General features: G+C 39.2%; 1 protein-coding gene across 1 annotated transcript in view; it reads right to left on the bottom strand.

The window, feature by feature from the left end:
• ZFX (zinc finger protein X-linked) overlaps positions 1–17,746 on the bottom strand; it is a 65,515-nt gene that overhangs the window by 8,066 nt on the left and 39,703 nt on the right. The window contains exons 6-7 of the mRNA XM_017514568.2: positions 348–497; positions 3–115 (exon numbers count right to left, since the gene is read on the bottom strand). Coding sequence (XP_017370057.1) covers positions 3–115; positions 348–497 — 263 coding nt within the window. The remainder of the gene's footprint in view (positions 1–2; positions 116–347; positions 498–17,746) is intronic.

Below are 17,746 nucleotides of genomic sequence, written 5' to 3'. Positions count from 1 at the left end.
TTGACAGTCATATAAACCATCTTTTCCCTGGGAACACGAATACTGCTGTTCTGATCAAGCAGTTCAACTCCATGATCATTCTCAGGCTCACTCTCCACAATGTCTACAGTTCCACCTATCAGGGAAGAAGGCAGCTTCAATAATTTACTTGAAAACTTCATTTCCACCTGTTTCTTTCTACATGCTTTCCTTATTACTTTTTACAAACTTTGCTATTACTACATTGAAATTCTTATATAAAAGTTACTTCAGAAGAGACTCCAAATGTTCTCAATCTAAATAACCCAAAAGTAATCAGGTTGAAGCATTTGGATGAGACTATATAATGTTTAAACATTTCTTCTTACCTAAGTCATCTTCTCCAGGGTCAGCTTTAAAAATGTACACCTTGATGACCTCAGGGCAAGAGCCATCCACTTTACAAGGATCAATTTCCGACTCTGTGTCCATGGTCATTCCAGAAGAACCGTCGTGTTCTATTTTGCCAGCATCATCCACTAAAAAGGAAGGAAATAAATCACAAATAATAACGGCAGATATTTAAATAAAATGTTAGTGTTTGCAAAAGTTCTTTTACAAATATAATCTCTAACTTGATTCACATAAAACTGTATTTTACACCAGGTGCAGTGGCTCACGCCTGTAGTCCCAGCACTTTGGGAGGCCGAGGCAGGCAGATCATGAGGTCAGGAGTTCGAGACCATCCCGGCTAACACAGTGAAACCCCGACTCTACTAAAAATACAAAAAAAGTAGCTGGGCACAGTGGCGCGTGCCTATAGTCTCAGCTACTTGGGAGGCTGAGGCAGGAGAATTGCTTGAACCCAGGAGGCAGAGATGGCAGTAAGCTAAGATCATGCCACTGCACTCCAGCCTGGGTGACAGACTGAGGCTCTACCTCAAAATAAAAAAAACTGGATTTTTCCTAGGCAAGTAGAAGATTCAATAAATATATTCCTAAAGACTTCCGAAAACGGAATCAGATATTAAAGCAAAAATTATACACAGAGAAAACTCCGTAGTAGCCTAGAAAACTGTAAGTAACAAAAGAATATACTTATAGCCTTTGCTAAGCCACAAGGTAAAAGCAACTCTAATTAAAGATTCCATCTAATACTAAAATCTTAAAAGAACTGGCCAAGTGCAGTGGCTCACTCCTGTAATCTCAGCACTCTGGGAGGCCAAGGTGGTTAAATCACTTAAGGCCAGGAGTTCAAGACCAGGCTGGGAAACATGGCGAGACCCCCATCTCTACCAAATTTATATATATCTCACACACACACACAGACACACACACAAATTAGCTGGGCATGTGGCACATGCCTGTAGTCCCAGCTACTCGGGAGGCTGAGGTGGGAGGATCACATGCGCCTGGGAGGCAGAGGTTACAGTGAGCCAAGATCACACCACTGCACTCCAGCCTGGGTGACAGAGTAAGACCCTGTCTCAAAACAACAACAAAAAACTTAAAAGAATGTCCTAGAGGTAAAATCAAGAAATACAGTCTTCATATAACTATTTTATAAGCACTATTTCATGGTCACTATTCTTGAATGTCATTTGATATGATCTATTTCCAATAGAATATTACATTTGAAAATAATCAAAATATGACTGCCAGAAAGGTATACTGCAATGAGATGGTCAACAGAAATTCAACTTCAAAGGCCGGGCGCAGTGGCTCAAGCCTGTAATCCCAGCACTTTGGGAGGCCGAGGCAGGTGGATCACGAGGTCAAGATATCAAGACCATCCTGGTCAACATAGTGAAACGCCGTCTCTACTAAAAATACAAAAAATTAGCTGGGCATGGTGGCACGTGCCTGTAATCCCAGCTACTCAGGAGGCTGAGGCAGGAGAATTGCCTGAACCCGGGAGGCGGAGGTTGCGGTGAGCCGAGATCGCGCCATTGCACTCCAGCCTGGGTAACAAGAGCGAAACTCCGTCTCAAAAAAAAAAAAAAAAAATTCAACTTCAATCTGCTTAAATGTAAATATGCATAATGTACACACACAATTTTAGTTTATGAAAATAATGAGTCTAGGTCCTTGCTGGCAAATGCAGCAATGCATGAATTCAAACATATTCTCATATACCCATTGCCCTCATTAATGAAGGTATAGCCTACATATGAAAAAAAAAAAAAGAAAGAAAAATAAAAAGAAAAGAGGTACATATGATTTCCAGTAGTAGAGACTCGGGGAATATACAACAAACATCACATTTATTTTTTAATTTTTTAATTTCATATTTTATGTATTTGTTTATTTTGAAAGAGAGTCTCTGATACCCAGGCTGGAGTGCAGTGGCACAATCTTGGCTCATGCTGCCTCCTGGGTTCAAGCGATTTTCCTGCCCCAGCCTCTCAAGAAGCTGGATTATAGGTGCCCACCACCACACCCAGCTAATTTTTGTATTTCTAGTAGAGATGAGGTTTTGCCATGTTGGTCTCAAATTCCTGACCTCAAGTGATCCACCCACCTCGGCCTCCCAAAGTGCTGGGATTATAAGCGAGAGCCACCACACCCAGCCAAACATCACATTTTTAAAGCTTTGTAAAAGTAGCCAAGGAAGTAAGTGTGCTGTTATTCATAGGACCTGGAAAATAAAGTCCCCCAAAATGATGTCTTCAAATAACAGATTCTGAATTTGAATACCAAAAGCATAATCCCCATATAATGTAGCCTTACGTTACACAGTGACATCTCTAGCTCAACAAGTGTGGCAAAGACTAATGAAAAGTTAGCACCCAATACAATTTAGTTTATCACAGAAGCTGGATTTTTCAATGTTGAGTCCATTAGTGAAACACTGAAGGAATGTTCTCTCTGCTCTAGGCCCAGCAGGCCTATGTGGCATAGTGGAAGACTAACTAGAGGGGATCAGGGCTGAGTCCCAGAAAAGAAGGCTCACTGAGCTTGTCCACAATGCCCGCAACAAGCCTTTTCATTTCCCCTTTGCCCTTTTAGTTTCCTTTCTGGTGTTCCTCTGCTAGATATATCTGTCTTCCTTTTGGATGAACAGTCATGTTTTATTCAGTTCAACAAACAGTGAATCACAACTATATTAGACTCTAGGCTAGGTACTGGAGATGCAAACATGAAAGTCAAGGGCTCCAGAAGTTTAGTCTTGTGGGAAAGTGGACAACAGCTATTTTTAAATGCAGTAATAATAATGCAGCTACCACTTATTAAATGATTATGGTAAGTAGTATTCAATACTTACAACCCTGTGAGGCAGGTGGTACAACATTCTCTACATTTTACAGTAGAGCAAACTGAAGTTTAGGGAGGTTGAGTAACTTATCTGGAGTCACACAATTCATATCTCAAACTATGTTAGTCCCAATCAGGACTCATCAACTTCTGGAATTTGGAGCATAGGGTTTAAATCGGTAGAGGCCAACTGTGATTTTTGAAAAATCAAAAAAATAGTATAATCTAAACATGCTTTTCATGGAAATCAAATGAATGTGCTCATGACTCAAGCAGGCATAATCAGTATTGCAACCACAGCTGGGTAGTTATAGTTCTGACCGCTGTAACTTTTAAAACCCAGTCATCCCTTGTGGAATTTACACCTGTTATACCAAGACAGAACTCAGATTCTGACATCTTCGAAATGATACTTCTGCCAAGTCCTGTTGAGATCTCTATCAGATCCAAAAGTTGTGTTTACCTAATCAAAATTCTTACACAGAACATCAAGATGAATCTAGTATCTCAAAAGCCAACATTCAAAAGCAGAAATGCGGCCGGGCGCACTGGCTCACGCCTGTAATCCCAGCACTTTGGGAGGCTGAGATGCTCGGATCATGAGGTCAGGAGTTAGAGACCAGTCTGACCAACATGGTGAAACCCCATCTCTACTAAACATAAATTAGCCAGGCGTGGTGGCATGCGCCTGTAATCCCAGCTACTCAGGAGGCTAAGGCAGGAGAATTGTTTGAACCTGGGAGGCAGAAGTTGCAGTGAGCCGAGATTGAGCCACTGCACTCCAGCCTGGGCAACAGAGTGAGACTCTGTCTCAAAAAAAAAAAAAAAAAAAAAAGGCAAAAATACAGTGACAATTTCCCAACTTCTGACTTACTGAGAAACAAGACCATCCACACATCCCAAACAAATTACTTGCAAAGAAAGGTTGAAAATGGCATCCCCAAACCTTTGTCATGTGCAAACATAAAAATTATAAAATTTAATCAGCTTGCTTCATATGCAAAGTTCAAGAATCCTAAACTCTGGGCCACTGACAGCAGTTGTTTTGGTCTATTTTTGACATCATTAATCAGTAAACGAGATTTTAATATACCTTCAGTTTCAAAATCAAACAAGTCACTTAAAACTGCACTTGTTGATAAATTATACTTTTCCTTACATACTTTAAATTCAAATGAAGGTCATTTATGAGAAAAAAGCAAATGCTTGCTTATGTACACTATAAGATGACATTAAAGTTGAACCCTCTAATGCAACCTTTAATCAATTGATACAGAAAATGAAAGAGGATGAGAGAAATGACTGGCAAACATCATTGTGCACTGATCGCTGCCATGGGAACAAAGGAACGATACCTCACTCAGGTTGGGAGAAAGCGAAGCGCACTTAATTCAGGTAAATGGACAAATGCAGGGAGACACAAAATGGCGTGATGGTAAGGGAATACATGGTTCAATATTGCTGCAATGTGAGGGTAAAGCATGTCACAGGGCATGGCAGGAAATGCAGTTGACTGCTAAGCTCAAGCCAGGTCAGGAAGGGCCTCGTGCACAAACAGAGGGGCTCAGACTTTATCCTCGCAGGCCAAGGGTCTCAATCTGGTCAGGTGTCAAAATCTCTTAGGGAATTTAAAAACAAAGCATCCAGTCCAGCAGCTCTACATAATCAGAATCTGCAGGGCTGGGACCTGATATATATGGACAGATTTAGGGGCGCCCTGCCTCTGGGACTCTGATAGGCAGGAGAACATCTGCTGCAGGGATTGGGAGACTCAGGCAGAGCAGTGACTAAGTCAGATGCCCATTTTGCTGGTCTTGGAAAGGTAGATTCAAAGAGATCAAAACATGAATCTGACTTAAGCCTACTACACTAATGTAGGTGATGACAAGGCTTTGAATCAGGACAGAGGTAGTACAACTGGGGGAGTGGGCTGGACTTGGGGCCTATTTTGGGACTAAAATGAGTAGAACTTGGTGTCTGACTGAAAACCCAAGATGACAAAGGAACCAAGGCGAATTGGGTGTTGTTAATTTAGATGACTGAGTGACTGGGGTAAGAAATGTGAGAGAAATGAGGAAAAGGATCTCTCTTCCTGCATGTTTGATTAATCTTAAGGTCCCAAGGATAACATTCTGAAAAGCCCTCAGAACCAGCGCTTGTCACTATCACATTGTGCTCATGGCACCCTTTGCTTGCTTGCTTCTCTCGGAATACATGATTCATTGTGTGGCCACTGTCCGGTTTTCCTCCCCATCTTTCCCACTGACACAGCAGAATCTGTATTTTCATTACTCAGTCTTTTAAGACCCAGTCTGGTGATAGTAGATGCTCAGAATATTGATGAATCAACAATTCACTGAATGAATGAGATGTGAAGCCAGCTGTTTAATATTCAAGTCTGAAAGTGGGAGGCTGACAGAGTTTGGGGAGCCATCAACTGTGTTAACTAAGCCTTGCCATCATGCAGTGAGAATCTGCAGTGTGAGGACAGAGTCCCGGGAATGCCATAGTTTAAGGGAGGGGCAAGAACAGTTCACGAAGAAACCAGCGAAGGGAAGGCTGGAGAGGGTGGTAGAAGGGCATGAAGGAAATGCAGGAACCCTATAAGGCCCATGGCAATATTGCAGCGCCACACAAGAAGGAACATGGAAGAGGAATGTCCACTGTAGTAGCCTGAGGTTGATGTTCTTGATGAAAATTGGTGGAGTGAAGGCTGTATGGGGTCAGACTAGAGTGGGTTGAGGAGTCAATGGAACACATGAGTTTCTTCAAGTCTAGTTTTAAAAAGGCAAACAAAGGGAAAATAACTAGAATGGGTTGCAGGGTCAAGGACTTTTCCGTTTAGTATTAATGGATAAAAATACTCAAGAATGCTCTGTCTGTGGGAGAAAACAGGATAAAAAGTGAGAGGCTGAAGCCAGAGGACATGATAAAATTTTGAGATCCAGGTCTCAAAGGATAGGGGATGAACGACACTGGAGCAAAGATGAAGGAATTTTCCTTAAATAGGAGGAGAAACATGCTACCCTTTTGAGACTTGAATGAGAATGTAGCCATGCTATGTTTAGGGAAGCAGGGAAGGTGATAATGCAGAAAGCGTCAGTTTATTGCTGGTGGCTTCAATCATAGATATGAAACAGGAGGCAAGAACTTGGGTGATTAGTGAGAGAACAGCAGACTGGGTTAAGAGCTTGAGAAACTAGAGAAAATGAGTGATCCAAGACAAGCTTAATGATATGAAGGTTCAAAGAGTCCAACTGGTTAAATTCTTTGCAGTTAAAAAACAACTACAGGTTCTCTAAACGCTGGACTAACTATCTAAAGTATCTTGATTATGCTTCATAAAAATGGTTTGTAGGGGGAAAGAGTCAGCATTAATATTCTTACTTCTGGACTGATGTGTACTTACCCTTTTTCAAAGCTATTTTTATGCCATACCCGGCTAACTGGGCCAAGGTTATTTTCTTAAAGGTGGTTTGGAATTTCAAACTGAGGTAGCAATGGAGGGATAAAATTATCACCAAACTGGGCAGAAGAGTGCAGAATAAATCTGCAACATCTGAGAACTCAACTCTAAACAGTTTGATACTGTTGATAAAGCTGGCCTCTTTTGACAAGGCTTGTCAAAACTGATTCTAACAAGTGCTGGAAAATCCAATGTCCTTGTGTTTACAAAGAACATGGCCAGGCTTATTGTTTCTGCATGTCAGTTTGTACCCTTCAGATTAAACCTCTGATGACTAGAAAATCCAATCATTTTAGAGCTTCCAAAATGTCATGGTTTTACCTGTAACTTGAAGTAAACGACCTTTGTTTGCTTTCACAAATATGTGTGGGAAAACACATTCCAAATATATGAGCTTACCTGGTAGCAAAGCTATTCTATTACATAAGTGTAATTCACCTTCAGATTTTCACTTTGAAAATTTACCCCACTAACTCAATCTGCAAAATTATTCTGAATATTAAATGTTACAGGAATGATTTATCTTTAAAAAAGACACTTTGATGGTCCTGTTAAGCACTCAAAATTTCACTGTGATTTTAAAGCTACCATTATTAAAAATGAATTTCTAAAAACAAAGAAGACTTCGATAAAATTGAGTCATTGTACCTATGATTCCTGCGTAACTGCCTTCTCCTAATGTAGTAATAAAGAACTAGAGCTTTAGAATAAGGCCTCTCCAAAATAGAAGAGCATAATTTCTGGAAATTAAGACTACTTCTAATAATAACTACCATTTGCATGGCATTTTGCAATTTCCTTAGCATTTTTACATTTTTAAATTTCATTTGATTCTCATCTTTTCCAGATAAAGAAATACAGGCTCTGAAATGGCATGTGATTTGCCCAAAGTCCGTGAGCTACTAAACGATGGGTGGAAGAGAAAGTGAGGTGCCTGTCTTTGGAACGCAGACCTTTATCTTCATCTTCTGATTTTTAAAGAAATGTATGTTTACTGTGTAAAATTTAGTATTAAAAGTTAATTATCAATAATCCCACCAAGCAGAAATTCCATCATGTTAGTAAACTTCTCTCCCATCTTTTTCTATTCTTTTTGAAAAAGTAATATTGGCATCATAGTTTCCTCAAGCTTTATATAATAATCTTTATATTTCACCTAATATTTTAAATCTCAAAACTGAAAATTTAACTTATCAACTATCTCATTAGGAGTGTACTATAGCAAAATACAGGCATATATTATAATGCTTCAAGGAAGCTTCAGTAAAACCCCTCTAAAGACTGAAAATTAGGAGATGATTATATGCAATGCTAGGAGATACTGAGGTATCTAGTTCATTAAGATTTCAGAAAACCTAGTAGTTTTTGGTAAAGAAAACTTATGGGGGGCAGGGAGAGACATCCCATTTCAAGTAAACTGTTAAAGGAATGTTAATCTAATGAAAAAATTAGCAGAACTGAACTCATTCTTACATGGAGAACATCATTTCATGGCAAACCTATATAGTAAGGAATGATGGTGGTCATGATGGACAGTGAGAACAAACATTTACTGAGCACGTATCACACACCAAGCACAAAGCTAAGCCCTTAAAGCATACATTTACTCTTCACAACTCTTATGAAATAGGAAATACTGTTTTCTTATTCTCACCTCTCTAAACTTCCAGGCAAATTTCATTATAATTTTGTCAAAATAAAAAATGTATATAGCTGGGCTTAGTGGCTTACATCTGTAATCCCAACACTTTAGGAAGCCAAGGCAGGCGGATTGCTTAAACTCAGTAGTTCAAGACCAGCCTGGACAACATGGTGAAACCCCATCTCTATAAAAAAATACAAAAATTAGCCAGGTGTGGAGGCACGCACCTGTAGTGCCAGCTGCCTGAGAAGCTAAAAGTGGGAGGATGGATTGAGCCCAGAAGACGGGGACTGCAGTGAGCTATGATCACACCATCGCGTTTTTATTTATATATAATTTTTAAATACTATATGTTTAATACTATATATGTTTCTAAATTACATATATACAGTATTTGCACTGGAATTGCATTTTGTCTAAATTAACATAATAAAAGATATACATAATAAAAAACATATTAATTGCCTAATCTCTCAAGATCAAGTTGTAAAGTTTATTTACCTTCCCCAAGGAACAAAATAATGACTTTTAGTTGATTTCCCTCTCCCCAGATTTCCCACCAAACAACTCTAGACACTGCTCTCATTCAACCTTCCTAAAGCAAAGATCCAGTCATCTTATTCTCTAGCACAGAAGGGTGTCCCATTTCCTACCAAGTAAAATATAAATTACATAGTTTAGCAACCAACCTCTGGCCAAACTGCCTCTGTCCTGTCCCTCCCAGTAGTTTCCATAGACCCTATGTGCCCTAAACTTAAAGAGTACATTTTTATTTCCATTCCTTTATGCTTCTTTTTGCTCTTTAAAAAAAAAAAAAAAAGGCCGGGCGCGGTGGCTCACGCCTGTAATCCCAGCACTTTGGGAGGCCTAGGCGGGCAGATCACAAGGTCAGGAGTTCTAGACCAGCCTGGCCAACATGGTGAAACCCTGTCTCTACTAAAAATAATACAAAAATTAGTCGAGTGTGGTGGCACATGCCTGTAATCCCAGCTACTTGGGAAGCTGAGGCAGAATTGCTTGAAACTGGAAGGTGGAGATTACAGTGAGCCGAGAAGGCGCCACTGCACTCCAGCCTGGGTGAAAGCGTGAAACACCATCTCAAAAAATAATAAATAAATAAAAGGTCACTTGTGACCAATTCTTGGCCCTTATGTGACTTGCAGTGGCAGCATCTGACAGATGCTCACTCTGTGATTCACTTTCCTTACTTGGCTCCCATGACCCAAACTCTTGGTTTCCTCTCATCTCACTAATATCTTAATGACCAAACATTTACTTGAAGATTAGCATTCATATACTTAACAAATGAATGTTGCGTGCTTACTCTATATGCTGGGCAGTGATGTAGCACTTGGGATACAATAGTGAACAAAACACAGGGAAGTTGCCTTCTCACTCTTGGCTGGAGCCTCCTCTTACCGCCTCGTGCTGTAAACTCCATAGCTTAGTCCTTGGTCTTAGTTTGTCTACAATCACTCCTTTGGTTATCTCACTCCGTCCCATGACTTCAATTTCATCTATGTACCAATAACTCCCAAATTTACATCTCCACTCTAGACCTGTCTCCATAACATGTCTTTCCTCTTTGACGTCTAGCAGGTGTTTCAAAAGTAAGTTTCTGCTCAAATGTCACCTTCTCAGCAAAACCCTGACCGTACTTGTAACCCAAATCCCCCTTATATTGCTTTTTACGTCCTCAAGTCTGTATCACCTTATGATATGCTATATCACTCATCTATGTCTGTGTACCTCTGCCAGAATGTAATGTTTAAGAAGAAACGTCCCTGTGTTTTGTTCACTAATATATCCCAAGTACCTACAACACTGCCCAGCATATAGAGTAAGCACATAACATTCATTTATTAAATATATGAATGCTAATCTTCATAAATGTTTGGTCATTAAGATATTAGCTCTTAACCCTCTTAAAAAAAAAAAAAAAAGCCAGGTGCAGTGGCTCACACCTATAATCACAACACTTTGGGAGGCCAAGGTGGGAGGATTGCTTCAGCCTGGGCAACATAGTGAGACCATCTCTAAAAGAATTTTTAGGGCCGGGTGCGGTGGCTCACGCTTGTAATCCCAGCACTTTGGGAGGCCGAGGCGGGTGGATCACGAGGTCAAGAGATTGAGACCATCCTGGTCAAAATGGTGAAACCCCATCTCTACTAAAAATACAAAAATTAGCTGGGCATGGTGGTACACGCCTGTAGTCCCAGCTACTCGGGAGGCTGAGGCAGGAGAATTGCTTGAACCCAGGAGACGGAGGTTGCGGTGAGTCGAGATCACGCCATTGCACTCCAGCCTGGGTAACAGGAGCGAAAACTCCGTCTCAAAAAAAAAAAGAATTTTTAAATTAGCCAGGCATGTTGGTATGGGGCTGTGGTCCTAGCTCCTCAGGAGACTGAGGTAGGAGGATCACTTCAGCCCAGGAGGTCAAGGCTGCAGTGAGTAATGATCATGCCACCGCACTCCAGCCTGGGCAACAAAGCAAGACCCTGCTTTAAAAAATAAGAAAAAATATTATAAAAGCATCCATATTTTGTCTGTAATACACAAATAAGTTTTCAAGCCAGTATCTACTGTGAAACATGTGGAAGTTAACATTTCTACTTCTCCACTCCCCCAAATATTTTATAGTTTTATATTAAATGAATTCAGTGCTCATTTCTAGTTTTTTTAAATCACAGTTTCTCCATTCTAGGGTTCCGTCTATTGATTGATCCTTTAGTCTACTAGATTCAATACCAAATAGTTCCCCCATCCCTGTCAAGAAAGGCCAATGGGTGCTACGGTCCTTGAACTCCTGAATACTTGAAAATGTTGGTCCATGGCCTTTATCTGAAGAATGAATTGGTTGAGTATAAAACTCTTAGGTTACAGTTTCCTCAGAACTTTGCAGACATTGTTCCACTGTCTCCTAGCATTGAGCATTTCTATTGTGCCTATAATTCTTGATCCTTAAAGTTCACTAAATAACACTATGGTTATGAATTGTTTTTTCATTTTGACAATTTCTTGGAACAAGAAAGATTCTAATCTTTATTTCAGGAAAAAGTTTTTCCATTATAAATATTTTTCCAGTTCATTAGTTGTTCTCTTCTGGAATTTCACTTGTGTTTGGGTCCTTTATCTGTCTCCATATCTATCCTTCTTCTCCATAATCATTTTCGCAACTTTATTTTCTTACCATTTCATTTTGTGATTTCCTAAAGCCCACTCCCTCTGTCCTTGGCTATACAGTAAGATACATTTTTTCTTATTGTTGCTCCATAGTGGCTTTTACCTTGATCACATTTTTTTTCTTCAGCTTCTTTCTGAATTTTGTCAGTTTATACTCTAACTGCCCCTATTGCCTCGTAATACATTCTTTGAACCTCTGTATGTCTTGAGTTTTTAATTTTTTTTGGAAGCGGGGAGGGTAGAGATGGGATCTCACTGTGTTGCCCAGGTTGGTCTCAAACTCCTGGCCCTAAGCAATCCTTCCACCTCCATCTCCTACAGTGCTGGGGTTACAGGTGTGAGCCACCACACCTGGTCTGTCTCGAGTTTTTAAAAATACATCATAGTGTGTTTGCAATTTCACTGAGCCTGCAGACCAGTGCTAACCAACAGAATTTTCTTTGATGAAGGAGTGTTCTGCACCAGCCACATGTAGCTATTAAGTACTTGAAATGTGGCTGGTGCAACGTGGGAACTGTATGTTTAACTTTAATTCATTTAAACAACATGTGGCTAGTGGCTACTATTAGAGGAAATTTCTAGATTCAAAGGGCTCCCCTGCATGAAAATACAATGCATTAAAAAAAAAAAATGTCTACGGCCAAGCACAGTGGCTCACACCTGTAATCCCAACACCACTTTGGGATTCCACATATAAGAGGTAGCCAAGGTAGTCGAATTCAACAGAGACAGAAAGTAGAAGGATGGCTGCCAGGGGCTGGAGAAGAGGGGATCAGGGAATTAGTGTTTAATGGGTATGGAGTTTGTTTTACAGATGGAAAGAGTTCTGGAGATGGATGCTATTGATCATTGCACAACAGTGTGAATGCACTTACTGCCACTGAACTGTATACTTAAAAAATGGTTAAGATGGCAACTTTTATGTGTATTTTATCACAATTTAAAAATAATAATTTTTAAAACTAAATAAAAAGCTTTTGGCACAATTCCACAACTATCGCCTCTCCATTTTTAAACATCCCTCATGTTACTAGAAGATATTGTATTGAAAAAGGTAATTTCTTAAGAGGAAAAGCTAATTCAGGGCCTTTAGCAAATAGAAAAGCTAATAATAAAGACTCTAGGGAATTGTTCCTTGGCCCATTTGGCTTTTATGATTGTTACTGAGATACAGTTTACATAACATAAAATTCTCCATTTTAAAGTGTACAATTAAGTGATTTTTAGTACATTCGCTATGGTGCAACCATCACTACCTTCTAATTCCCCATAAAGAAACACCATACCCACTAGCAGTCAGGCCCAACTCATTCCTCCCTCCATCTCCTATGGATCTGCCTCCTCTAGATATTTCATATAGATGGACTCATTTAACATGTGGTTTTTTGTGCCTGGTTTCTTTCACTAAGCATGTTTTCAAGGTTCATCCATATTGCAGCATTTAACAAAACTTAACTCCTTTTTATGACTGAATGATATCCCGTTGTATGGATATACCACATTTTAGTTATCCATTCATCAGCTGATGAACATTCGGGTTGCTATCACTTTTTGGCTAATGTGAATAATACTGCTATGAATGTTTGTGCAGAAGTTTTTGTGTGAACATGTTTTCAATAGCACATTTGCTTTTACATTTTTAAAACAATATACTACTGTCTGCTAATGACACTAAAAGGAAGTAACATGGAAGTACTAAGCCTTTGGAAGTATAAAGGAAACAAGAAGAAGAAGAGCTGAAAGATAAGAAATCATCTCTTAAACCCAGAAAAGAGAAGTCATTAAACATGGTCATTAAAATAAGCTCAAATAAAATCTTTTTTTTTTTTTTTTGAGACAGTTTCTTGCTCTGTCACCCAGGCTGGAATGCAGTGCACAATCTTGGCTCACTGCGGCCTTGACCTTCTGGGCTCAAGCAATCCTCCCACCTCACCCTTCTGAGTAGATGGGACCACAGGCACGTGCCAACCACACTGGGTTTTTTTTTTTTTTTTTTTTTTTTTTTTAATTTTTTCTAGAGATGGGGTCTCCCTATGTTGTGAAGCCTAGTTTGAACTCCTGTGCTCAAGTGATCCTCTGCCTCAGCCTCCACAAACATTGGGATTACATGTGTGAGCCATTGTGCCAGGCCTCAAAATCTTAACAGCGCAACTCTGACTGCCACGTTTCAATAAAGATTGAAAAGATCTTGTGCTGGTCTTGAGAACAACTGAAGTTATCTAGGAGGCACAAACAAGAGAGAAAATCTATGCCATGAGGACACAATCAGTCTCAAACTCTAATTAAACTTGAAGTCGATAAACCTACGGCCAATACTCATAAAGTAGACACACATTCACTAAATCCCAGCCTCCCAGACACCTGATAAATCTTTAAACAGGCTAATTTGAGAGAAAAATAAAGATGATTTTACTTCCTAAATAAGTTACCTCAAGGGGCAGTCTGAATACACAAATCTTTTCTAAAGGTTTAGCAAGATTCACACTTGTTGGGACTTGTGTCACACACTTGGGACTGATGTCAAGGAGGCAAACCAGGCCTTTCCTTACCATATACCTCACTATTGCTAAGAGAATTAGGTTCTGTGAACAATGAGCCTATTCTAACTTACTCTGGCAAGTCTAATAGTCTTACTACCTAATTACCAGAATGTTTTTAAAACCTCTAACCCCAAAAAAAAAAAAAAAAAAAAAACCTGTAGAATAGACTTGCTATTATTCAACATCGTCAGGGTCCCTGTGTGGGTGGCTATTTAATACCCAGTGAAGGCTGGGTGCGGCGACTCACGACTGTAATCTCAGCACTTTGGGGACAAGATGGGCTGGTCACCTGAGATCAGGAGTTTGAGACCAACCTGGCCAACATGGCAAAATCCCGTCTCTATTAAAAATACAAAAATTAGCTGGGTGTGGTGGTGCACACCTGTAATCCCACCTACTCTGGAGGCTGAGGTAGGAGAATCACCTGAACCCAGGAGGTAGAGGCTACAGTGAGTCAAGATCACACCACTGCACTCCAGCCTGGGAGACAGAGTAAGACTCCATCTCAAAAAAAATACCCAATGAAGATATCAAAGATGGGTATCTCCTCCTAAAAGGATATCTAAGCAACTATTATGTCCCAGGCACTATGGTAAGTAGTTTCCCTGTATTATGAAATCAGTGACAACCCCAGAATTTAGATGTTTTATCTCTACTTGACGTATGTGAAAACAGAGCACCTAAAAGACTGAGTAACTTGCAGGAAGTATTCTGTCAGGAAGGCAAATGCTTTAGCAGATAAACACATTTAAATTTCATTCTTAAACCTTCCTCTCTTCACTTCCTCCCCAGGAACCCTCTTTCTGGGGTTACAATTCCACTTTAGTATGTAGTCTATAGAAGACTTCAAAGAACTGGGTACGATCTCATCTCCTTTAATTCTTGAAACTTTCCTGGGGCAGTTCAAAGGTTTAATGAAATTAGCCTCATTCTGTAGACAAGGTATTAAAGGAACAGCGCCACTCACGTCCCTGTCCTAAGTTAGAGTGATCTGTAGTGTGGTATCAGAGACATAAGTAATGAAAAATAGTTGCTGAATTGCAGTGAATTGGTCTAAAACTAGTAAAACAATAACTGATTTCTTAATACTAAACATTCAGGGGGGAAAGAAAGGAATGACTGTCACAATCCCACTCTGTACCTGCCTTTACCCAAGAATTCCCTGATGGGACAACAGAAAGGTCATAATGAAGCTAGTCTAGATGGAGCCTTGCTAGCCCAATGGATGCCACTGACTGATACCTCTGTGTGGATAACAACAGCAATGGCTAGCAGCGATTGACAGGATCTCTCATTCTCACAACAACCCTGGAAGTCAAGCGATATTACTGCCATTTCACAAACAAGGAAGCTAAAAACAAAAAGGTTAGTTAACTTGCCGGAAATTCATTCAGCTAATGAGTAGCAGAGCTGCTATCCAAATCCAAGGCTGTCTGACTCAGCTGCAGGCGCTGTTTCCATATACCAGATGTTGTTTCTCTAACATAGGTGAGGATAGGCATGTTCTCTCTCCCTCTCTCCTTTCCTCTTCCCTCCCCAAGCCCATTACCTCACAAAGTAATCATATTCCGTTCAAAGGGCAAGGTGACATTTTTTTGTCTAGGTCTCAGTAGATAAACAGTAAATATTAACCAGAAGGCCAGTGCGAAGCTCCAGTTGCTTGTAATTCTTTCAAAATAGAGAACTTTTCCCATCCTAATTTTTGGCAGGGGAAAGGAGAAACTAAAACATCTTTGCCTTATTTGACTGCTGTATTCTTGCTATAAAGCTAGCCAACACCTAGATTGAACATTATACTGAAAACTCTTAAGTCATTAATTTTACTGTTGATTTCTAAATAAATTTCAGAGTCTACGGTAGACACAATTTTAGATTAAAATAATCTCTTTTCAAATTTCATCCAAAAAAGCTTTAAAAAGATGTTCGATGTGACTATAGTTAATAACAATGTACTATATACTTGGAAAATCACTGAGACTAGATTTTAAGTGTTCTCACCACAAAAAAGTAAGAACGTGAGGTAATATACGTTAATTAGCTCCACTTACCCATTTCACAACACATATTTCAAAACATCATGTTGTGCACCATAAATATATACAATTTTTATTTGGCAACTTAAAAAAAATTTTTAAATAATGAAATAAATTTTTTAAATGTTTAATACACTTTCTCCAAACTATCCCTAGATCAGTAAATAACACTTTTCTCACATTTCAGAAATATTCCCATGTAGATACATGTTTTTTCAAATTCCAAATTTTTATCCTGTGTTTTATCAAATGTTTTTTTAAAAAAGAACTGGTAGGGTACATACGTAAAAATAATGATAAAATACATACCTAGCCAGTAATTAGCCCATGGAACAAAGGAGTAAATATTTTACTATCTCTTCTATGCTAATAGTCCCTAGAATCAATCAAACTATGAGATTGTGCCAACCCTCAGAGTTTATACATTAAACACAGGGGTTTGGACTTTACATACTTATTTGCTCCCTGGTTTAAAAAAAAAAAAAAAATTGGTAGGGCACATACGTAAAAATAATGGTAAAATACATACCTAGCCAATAATTAGCCGATGGAAGGAAAGAGCAGATCTCTTACTATCTCTTCTGCACTAACAGTCCCTAGAATCAATCAATAAACTATCAGATTGTGTTGGCCCCCAGGGTTTATATATTAAACATAGGGGTTTGGACTTTATATATTTATTCGCTCCCTGAACCACGTTTTATTGGATGTCTACTGTGACCAAAGTCATGCTTCATTAGAACGATTGGTCAAAATACCTAAACTAGATGGCCAGGGCAAACCAGGGCCACCTCATTCCACATGTGCAGGGGTCCCTTTACAGGGTACTTGTATGCAGCAACCCTGTCAATAACTCTTTAGCATATCCATTTGCTCCTCTTCTACCAGTTTTGTCATGTACCCAGCTGCATAGACCGGAAACCAAGAAGTGAGCTACAAACCCTCCCCTCTTTCTCAACCCTAAATTTAATCCAAATTCTACTTCCTAAATATGTGATGACTGATAAAACCTTATTTCAAACTATTATCATCTGTTCTTACCTGGACCACCACAACAAGCTTTCAAAATGTACTTTTTGTTTCTGATTTCACTCTTACCTTGCATCTGCCCTTAACACTGCCATTATCTTTCTAAACTATAAATCTAAACATGTTATTATTAATCTGCCTAAAATCCTTTAACAGCTTCCCACGTCCAAAACGTAAAGGAGGTTTCCATGTTCGAGAGCCTTTAAGTTTTGGGCCCTATTTTGCCAATCTTCTATCTCACCACTTCCTCCACCCTCCTCACCAGACATTATTAGCACCCAAAAAATAGGTCTGAACACTCAACAATCTCTCTCACATCTCTCTGCCTTTCTTCCCTCCTCAGCCACCTACTGAACATTTTTTTTGCTACACCCTTCAGACTGAGTTCATCTCAAATTACTTTTTAAAGCTTTAACAAAATTTTGTAAATCCTTGTCTTTGAGAATACTGAAATATTTAGGAAAAAAAATGATATGTGGAATTTACTTCAAATACAGAAGGGAGGAAAATGATAGGAGATGAAATAAATTTGGTATCTTCAAGTAAGCTTCCATAGAATTTCAGCTTATAATGCTTTCGTAGCATTTATTTCCCTCAAGTGTACCAAAAATTTTCCGTCTTTTTTTTTTTTTTTTTTTTT

Source organism: Cebus imitator, unplaced genomic scaffold, assembly GCF_001604975.1.
Source record: "Cebus imitator isolate Cc_AM_T3 unplaced genomic scaffold, Cebus_imitator-1.0 Scaffold527, whole genome shotgun sequence".
Taxonomy (NCBI): domain Eukaryota; kingdom Metazoa; phylum Chordata; class Mammalia; order Primates; family Cebidae; genus Cebus; species Cebus imitator.
This window is presented reverse-complemented; position numbering and strand designations above follow the sequence as displayed.